At 42.6% G+C, this 9,634-nt stretch overlaps 1 protein-coding gene across 1 annotated transcript; it reads left to right on the top strand.

Moving 5' to 3' along the window:
- Positions 1 to 6,666: 6,666 nt before the first annotated feature.
- Positions 6,667 to 9,347, top strand: RPRM (reprimo, TP53 dependent G2 arrest mediator homolog). Its single transcript, XM_089659605.1, has one exon. The coding sequence runs from the start codon at positions 6,864 to 6,866 to the stop codon at positions 7,266 to 7,268; it is 405 nt and encodes a 134-aa protein (XP_089515731.1). The 5' UTR covers positions 6,667 to 6,863; the 3' UTR covers positions 7,269 to 9,347.
- The last annotated feature ends 287 nt before the right edge of the window (positions 9,348 to 9,634 follow it).

The following is a 9,634-nucleotide window of genomic DNA, read 5'->3' as shown; positions in this document are numbered from 1 at the left end:
GGGGTGCTGAGGTGGGCTGTACTCCCCAAAATTGTAGCCATACCCCTCCCCCCCAATGTCTCTGAGAGTGCATTCACTGATCCATGTGCCAATCTTATGCAGACAGTTGTTATGCAGACAGTTGATATAAGGAGACACATTGATGGGGACAGTCCATGGTAGGGGCACTATGATGGGAACACCTGATGTTAGGGGGCACCATGATGGGGATAACTGATCATATGTAAAGGGCACTCTGTTGGTGACACTTGATGTAAGGGGGAACCCTGGTTCGGACAATGATGTAAGGAAGCACTTTGTTGGGGACCCCTGATGTAAGAGGGCACTCTGTTGGGGACCCTGATGTAAGGGGACACTCTGTTAGGGATCCTGCTGTAAGGGGACACTCTGTTGGGTACCCTGATGTAAGGGGACACTCTGTTGAGGATCCTGAAGTAAGGGGGCACTCTGTTGAGGACCCTGATGTAAGGAAGCACTCTGTTGGGGACCCTGAAGTAACAGGACACTATGTTGGGGACCATGATGTAAGGAAGCACTCTGTTGGGGACCCTGATGTAAGTGGGCACTCTATTGGGGACCCCTGATGTAAGGGGGCACTCTGTTGGGGACCCTGATGTAAGGGGACACTCTGTTGGGGATACTGATGTAAAGGGACACTCTGTTGGAGACCATGATGTAAGGGAGCACTCTGTTGGGGACCCTGATGTAAGGGGACACTCTGTTGGGAACCCTGATGTAAGGGGGCACTCTGTTGGGGATCCTGATGTAAAAGGGACACTCCGTTGGGGACCATGATATTAGGGAGCACTCTGTTGGGGACCCTGATGTAAGGGGACACTCTGTTGGGGACCATGATGTAAGGGGGCACTCTGTTGGGGACCCTGATGTAAAGTGGAACTCTGATAGGGACATCTGATATAAGGGGCACAAGTTCTGTTTAATCACCCTAATCAAATCACAGCCTAATACATACTAGTGTTTCCCAGGTCATGACACTGTGTGACAGACTGTCAGTGATTCACACACAGTGTTGACATTATGCCCCCTGACTTTTTTTTACTGCACCCCCAGATCAGATAGGCTAGATCCGGTCCTAATGACAGAGCAGTGCCTACCCACAGGGAATAGTGAATACAGATCACAGAATTCAAGGAAGTTAATGTGTGGGGATCTTCACAATAATTCTTTAAACGTCAAGATTGTTGAGAGTAACAGAAGTACCCTGGAAAAAAAAATTGAATTACAATGTACAAATGAGTATGATGATTTTACATTCATAAAAACTCTTTAAGTGAACCAATTGCTTCTCCTTGTATGGACAAAGCATGGGTGCACTTTAAGGCTAGATTCACACCTGTGCGATTTGTGTGTGCACGAGAGCCCATTCATTTCAATGGATGCAGTGCCCCCCGGGGACGCAGGAAAGAGGTCCCTGCACTATTGTTTAAAACGCAGCCCACACAGGAACCGAGGTTCTCAGTACAACTGCGATTTCCAGTGCACGCGGCATGCCATTAGGATTAATGGCACCCACCCATAGGTCCTGCATCTCTCTGCTGCCAGTATTTGTGCAGGACCCACAGCAGCACCACCCGCACAGATGTGAACTGAGCCTAAGCTGAACAGGGGAATTGAGTTTATTTCAGCAAGGTCATCATCCAGCTCATAAACGTTTGTTTTCCAGTGTTCTAGACGTCTTTCATGCAGGATTTGTGTTTATGTCACATTTTCATCAATGCTGAAGACCAGCAGCTCCATGGTAAATACAATTAACCCCTCTTATAGTGATGGCAACTTGTATTGTCTGAGCAGTCCAAGCACATCAACAACACTTGAATGGGAGGTGGGGGAATGGCATATAAATTAGGAATGATAATTGGTGTTTTTTGCACTTTAGCTTTCACTGTGCATATTAATTCACAAATCCCTAGTGAGCCAGGTACACTTATGACAGGGCTTACATCACCCGCGCACAGGAGCGAGTGCCATACCTGCTGCAGGAACTGTTGTGGCTTATGAGAACGATGAAAACAGAAGGTAAAGTCAGTCTTAAGTAAAGGTGATCAATCTGGGTGGGTAATATTAAACCTCAGGATGAACATTACATTTTATTCTGTAGATTACAAATTGGATATTTTATACAGTATAATATTCTGTAAAAGCTGAACTGCAAACATAAATAAAAACAATTGAATAAATAAGAAAAGTCTTGAGGATTCCAATCAACAATCCTGTAATAAAGCGTACCATATCCCTGGTATATACCCTGCATTCACTATATCTGGTCTCCCCGGACCCTGCATTCACTATATCTGGTCTCCCAGGACCCTGCATTCACTATATCTGGTCTCCCAGGACCCTGCATTCACTCTATTTGGTCTCCCAGGACCCTGCATTCACTATATCTGTTCTCCCAGGACCCTGCATTCACTATATCTGGTCTCCCAGGACCCTGCACTCACTATATCTGGTCTCCTCGGACCCTGCATTCACTATATCTGGTCTCCCCGGACCCTGCATTCACTATATCTGGTCTCCCCGGACCCTGCATTCACTATATCTGGTCTCTCCGGACCCCGCATTCACTATATCTGGTCTCCCAGGACCCCGCAATCACTATATCTGGTCTCCCTGGACCCTGCACTCACTATATCTGGTCTCCCTGGACCCAGCACTCACTATATCCGTTCTCCCAGGACCCCGCATTCACTATATCCGGTCTCCCAGGACCCCGCATTCACTATATCTGGTCTCCCAGGACCCTGCATTCACTATATCCTTTCTCCCCGGTCCCTGCATTCACTATATCTGGTCTGCCTGGACCCTGCACTCACTATATCTGGTCTCCCCGGACCCTATATTTACTATATCTGGTCTCCCCGGACCCTGCATTCACTATATCTGGTCTCCCACATCCCTGCATTCACTATATCTGGTCTCCCACGTCCCTGCATTCACTATATCTGGTCTCCCACGTCCCTGCATTCACTATATCTGGTCTCCCCGGACCCTGCATTCACTATATCTGGTCTCCCACATCCCTGCATTCACTATATCTGGTCTCCCAGGACCCTGCATTCACTATATCTGGTCTCCCTGGACCCTGCATTCACTATATCTGGTCTCCCCAGACCCTGCATTCACTATATCTGGTCTCCCAGGACCCTGCATTCACTATATCTGGTCTCCCCGGACCCTGCATTCACTATATCTGGTCTCCCCGGACCCTGCATTCACTATATCTGGTCTCCCCGGACCCTGCATTCACTATATCTGGTCTCCCCGGACCCTGCACTCACTATATCTGGTCTCCCAGGACCCTGCATTCACTATATCTGGTCTCCCCGGTCCCTGCATTCACTATATCTGGTCTCCCCGGACCCTGCATTCACTATATCTGGTCTCCCTGGACCCTGCATTCACTATATCTGCTCTCCCACAGTACACACAACATGGAATTGCAATTATTTTATAAAATATAAACTGCTAAATACCTTTTCTCATCAGCAGTATATAGCAGTCTTGTGACTTCTATCAGTGTCCAGCAGACCACATGTTAACCGCTTGCCCTCCACAGGATTTACCCCCCTTCCTGGCCAGGCCATTTTTTGCGATATGACGCAGTGTTACTTTAACTGACAATTTCGCGGTCATGCAACACTGCACCTAAATGAAATTTATGTCCTTTTTTCCCACAAATAGAGCTTTCTTTCGGTGGTATTTGATCACCTATGTGTTTTTAATTTTTTGCGCTATAAACAAAAAAAGACCAACAATTTGCTATAAAACATTAAAAAAAAAATTTAAAAATCAAATTTCGTCATAAATTTAGGCCAAAATGTATTCTGCTACAGGTCTTTGCTAAAAAAAATCCCAATACATGTAAATTAATTGGTTTACGTGAAAGTTATAGCCTATACAAATGGCAGCATATATACTGGGATTGTTTTTATATACTATAATGGTGGCGACTTATAGCGGGACTGCAGCATTCTGACACTGGGGGGGAACTGACTAACTGCCACTGACATCTCAATGACACCAATACAGTGATCAGTGCTAATAAAAAGCACTGACACTGTACTAATGGCACTGGGCAGGAAGGGATTAACATCTGGGGCTATCAAAGGGTTAACTGTGTGCTGTGTGTGTTTTACTAGGGAAACATGCTGCTGTGTATTTCTCTGCTGTGCAGAGAAATATTGTTCTCCCTGTGCCTGCGTGGGTTTCCTCCGGGTACTCCAGTTTCCTCCTTTACTCCAAAGACATGCCAGTAGATGTACTGGCTCCTGCCTAAATTGGCCCCAGTATGTGTATGTATGAATGTGAGTTAGGGACCTTAGATTGTACACCCCTTGAGGGTTAGGGACTGATGTGAATGTACAATGTATATGTATATATATTGTTTACACAAAGGTCTCTCCCCCTGTCGGTGTTACTTGGCAATTGCCGGGTACAGGTGGGGAATTTCCAGCCTAAACCCGTGATTGATATTCATAGCTGCCGTTGGCTGTGTGGGTAGGGCGCGGTACATGATTTTGCGCAGCCCTGCCACCCAGTAGCAGTAATTCTACTATAGGGCGGATGGCAAGCTGTTAAAGCTTGTAGGAGGAGTTTTCATTCTCCTGTAGGAGGATGCAGGACGCCAGACCTCTGTCTGGACAGCGCTGATTGGCCCTGTGGTAATCACATGCACTCCTCCGCCCAAAAGAAACCTCTAGCAATACACACCAAACCGAGCATGTGCAGAGTGTCCCCACACAATATGTCTTATCAGGAGATAAGAGGGGAACACTGGAAGAAGGGGAGGATCAGAGAAGACAGGATAAAACACACTGCAGAGGATTAACCCCTTAGGTTCCACAGTGAGTCTAACAAGCACGCTTTACTGCATATACAGACTGATTTTACTGTTGTGGGTTTAGTAACACTATAATTTTTTAATTAAAATAATAAACATGTTATACTTACCTACGCTGTGCAATAATATTGCACAGAGTGGCCTCGAACCTCCTTTTTTCAGGTCCCCTGTCAGCACTCCAGGCTCCTCCTATACTTGGTGCCCCACCATAGGAAGTCACTTCCTATGGCGGTGCACCTTCTGAGCCAAACTTTGTGCGTCTATTGACACACACAGAAAGACTCAGCCCCACCCCCATCTCTGTTCATAGAATTTGATTGACATCAGCTAATGGCTCCTGCTGCTGCCTCTGTGAGTAATGAGAGAGGAGAGAGCCTCTGCATGTAGGCACAGCTCTGGATTGAGATAGGACTCAGCTAAGTATTCAAGGGTGTGAGGGGGTGAGGGGGTGATACAAATACAGGGGTATGTTTTACCCTTAATGAATGGAATGCAATAAAATAAAAAAATGCCCAATCATAAAGATAAACCACTTTAAAGAATCTGAAAATTCTCCCTTGCAGTAAGATTGTGCCCACACTGCAAGTGTCAACTGTTCCTTTAGATATGGTGGGCATAGAAAAGAAGATTTACTTACCTGATCCTCCAAGCTGGTGGACTGATCCCCGCAGCACCTTCTACCCCATGCTCCATCAGTCTAAGGTTCTAAGGTCATCAGGGCCAATGTGCAGGGTCCACAGCCCTGCATTGGAGTTGATGACGCTGAGGGGCAATCTGTTGCATAAGCATGGCAGAGCACTGACTACCAGGGAGGCAGAGGAAAAGGACTTTTAATTACCTTTGGGTTTCCCTTTGTATCCCGAACAATTCTTCTGGCAGTTGTGGCTGCAATCTTTCTTGGTCTACCTGACCTTGACTTGGTATCAAGAGATCCCCGAACTTTCCACTTCTTAATAGGTGATTTAACAGTACTGATTGGCGTATTCAAGGCTTTGGACATCTTTTTATGTCCTTTTCCATCTTTATAAAGTTCCATTAACTTGTTACGCAGGACTTTTGACAGTTCTTTTCTGTTCCCCATGGCTCAGTATGTAGCATAATCAGTGCTTCCACGTGGGAGCTAACAAACTCATTGACTATTTATACGCTGACACTAATTGCAATTTAAAAAGCCACAGATGTGGGACATTAACCTCTAATTGGCATTTTAGCCCGTGTGTGTCACCTTGTGTGTCTGTACCAAGGCCAAACATTCCAGGGGATGTAAACTTTTGATCATAGCCATTTGGGTGATTTCTGTTATCATTATGATTTAAAAAGGAGCCAAACAACTATTTGATAATAAATGGCTTCCTATGATCATCATCCTTCAATAAAAGAGCATTTTGTGGCATGATCAGTCATATTTTCAATATCAATGCCAAAATTTCACAATTTCTGCCAGGGTATGCAAACTTTTGAGCACAACTCTCTCTCTCTCTCTCTCTCTCTCTCTCTCTCTCTCTCTCTCTCTCTCTCTCTCTCCCCCCCCCCCCCCAGATCCATTTCCATGATATATACTTATATAATTTTTTTGTAATTTTATTATGGTAAGTCTAATTTACCATTTTGGAGGACAAATGTGTTCTAGTAATAACTGGAAGTCTGAGCTCAGAACAATAGTTTTTTTACGTTAGTCCTTTTCAGTAGTTATAGAAGTCTCCCTTTAGGTGGCGCTCCATCCTTATGGCTGGAACTATGTCAACTAATGGGATTCAAACACCTCCCTCTGGTTAATGGTTGGCTCCAGAGCTTTATAATAACCATAGGCAGATAAAGACAGCAGCTTTCTTCGCTGCTTGACTGAACTAAAAGAAAACTGATTAAAATTGCAGGCAAAAGGCCACTCCAAAGACCGGCTAAAGAAAGCTGCGGAGATTTTTTTTTTTCCTCCACTTCTCTTTGCTGTTCCTTTACCACCCTCAGTGCCAAACAGCAGGAGAGGGAGGAGAAGGCAAATCCAATGATTCATGGACTCTTTGCTTTGAATTCTTTCTGCCACTTTCAGCAGGGCCACCTGTTTCCCGTATCTTTGAGTTGTAAGGTCCCTGGAACCATGAACCAAACCGATGCTGCACTTTTTCTTTCCAACAGCAGTAACTCTTTGGGCAACCTCTTGAGTTGTTGCACCCAGGCTTCTGTGGTCACAGATGATGGGTTTGAGGTCCCCTCCATGGACGAAAGAAACCTCTTCGTCATGCGAGTCGTTCAAATCGCAGTCATGTGCGTCCTGTCCCTCACCGTCGTCTTTGGGATTTTTTTCCTAGGGTGCAACCTGCTAATCAAATCGGAGGGCATGATAAACTTTTTGGTGAAAGAAAGGAGACCGTCCAAAGAAGTTGAAGCTGTAATCGTTGGCCCGTACTGAATGCGCCAAAGGAAAGAACAACAAAAATTATATATATTGCTGTCTTTGCGCAGCTGTACACAGCAGCACGTTTTTTCCATTTCTACGTCCCATGAAGAACAACCAAAAATGAAGACAGGCATTGGGAGGACGGCACAAATGGGAAAAAAAAAAGTTGATCCAGAAAATTTTCGGTGGAAGAGATACAGCGATTGGAAACTGAAGATAAAAGAATTTGCAGCACTTTAACGAAAGGAAAGATGGATCAACTTGCTGATGAGTCAAAGGCAGAGCTTGAGACTGAGATATTCATGTACAGTACTCAAAAAGCACAAGAAAAAAAGTGTTCTCTTTGCTTCTCATCAAAGGAGGGTGTGCTTTGATATTTTGATTGTAATATTTTTTTATTATGAAATGCTTTTTTTTTTTTTTCAAAGACCAATACTTTGATACAGTACATTTGATATAAAAAAAAATCAAGGCATTATTTATTAATCCTTTTTTTTGGGGGGGAGACCGTTTGAATATTGTTTTGCTTTTGAACAAAGGAAACTGTGAATGTTTGCTATCTTTTAATATGTCATTTTTATACTTGATATAAACTGTATATTTGCCTTACACGGGCTGGTTTTTAGTTCGATGGTACTTGCTTTGCCTTTTAATGTTTTATAAAAGTGAAGAGAGATGGAACAGTTTATTATTTAGGGTTAGGGTTCAGTGCCTCATAACATATAACTGATTGCCTGTTATAATTTGGCTTAAAAAAATTGGCAGGTTAGCCAACTTCTAAAATATTACAAAACAAATTCCAGAAATCCGCAGATATCATTTTCTTTTTACTAATAACAAATAATTGCTGGAAGGAAATACATTTGTACAATTGCACCTAGTTCTAAAATGAGGGTAATTGTATGTATGTATGTAAGTGGGTGTGTGTGTATTTTTTTATTTATGAACCGTGCATGATTATAAATATAAATATATATACAATATTCAGAATATACAAAATGATCTCCTTGTAACTTTTAAATTTGAAAATTTCTTTTTAATTATTTCAGTGAAATATTTATTTGATGTTAATTAAAACCATCCGACACTTACTAAATTCCATATTGTGTATGTGATACCTTACTTTAAATACACGGACTTGTTTCCCATTGCTTACATTTGATTTGTCAATGATATAATGTTAAATGCTATTTATTTAATTCATTATGCGCCATCTGTAGCTTATTAAAAACGTGTGAATTTAAGCAGACTTGGAAAAAAAAAATGAAAGATACAATTTTTGAATGTTTTTTCCTTCCATTTGGAAATGGAAAAAAAAAAAAGCTGCATTGATTATTATAAACAGTTAACAAGAGAGCAGGTGCAATAAAAGAAGCCAAGTGGTGGTGGGGGAAGGGTAACTGTTGGGTGTACACAAGTAATTCATGTCTACAGATTGAAAAAAGTACCACCTTAAATGCTGGCCATACATTGTACAATGTTCTTATTCAATTTTCTTTAGATTTACCTTCAACTATGTAGTGCAAGGGGCCTGCCTGATTGCATACAAACTGAAAGTGTTTAAGTTTGACCTCCTATTATATGGTTTTGGTAAATGTAAATTGTACAAGAACATCCAGTATGTTGGTAACAAAGACAAGATCAGAGCATGGATGCCTCTAATAAAAATAATTTCACGCGTGGAGGTAGTAATGAACACTAAATGAAAAGCATCAGGCTAAAGCATGTGTGATTCAAAAGTTTAATCCAGTATAATGAGCTGAATTGATTGACTGTTAGCACCTTTGGGATTTTGCATAGCTGTGTGCAGATAAATACCTGTTGTAACAGCCTTGCCTATCTTGACATGTGACAGATGAGGCAGGTCCTGGTAAATTGATGTTGCTGTACCAGAGCAAGCTACATCAGGAAGGATGCAATGACAGGAACAGATCAAGATCAATTTAGCATGTTCTAATGACATTACAACAGCAATAGAAACAGACAGGAGGAGAGTAATGTTTTCAAAGATCTGTTTACTGGGAAAAGGCATTATTGTTATGCAAAGTAAAAGTCTATAAATAAAATAAAAAAAAAATCAGAATAAAGTTATCACAGCGTGCTTCTGTGCCTACTTATGGATCCAACTAGACAATTGCAAAGACTAGTCTAAGGAGGTGAATGAATGTCTTTTTTATAACTGTATTGACTGTGTCATTTACAAACATTGATTTGCCCTCCTGAGGATTTACCCCCCTTCCTGACCAGGCCATTTTTTGCTTTACAGCGCTGTGTTACTTTAACTGACAATTGTGCGGTCATGCAGCACTGCACCCAAATGAAATTTAAGTTTTTTCCCCCAAAAATAGAGCTCTCTTTTGGTGGTATTTGATCCCCTG

The sequence above is a fragment of the Staurois parvus genome, unplaced genomic scaffold, assembly GCF_062004578.1.
Source record: "Staurois parvus isolate SC_StPar_1 unplaced genomic scaffold, SC_StPar_1.0 ptg000031l, whole genome shotgun sequence".
NCBI classification, from domain to species: Eukaryota; Metazoa; Chordata; class Amphibia; order Anura; family Ranidae; genus Staurois; species Staurois parvus.
This window is presented reverse-complemented; position numbering and strand designations above follow the sequence as displayed.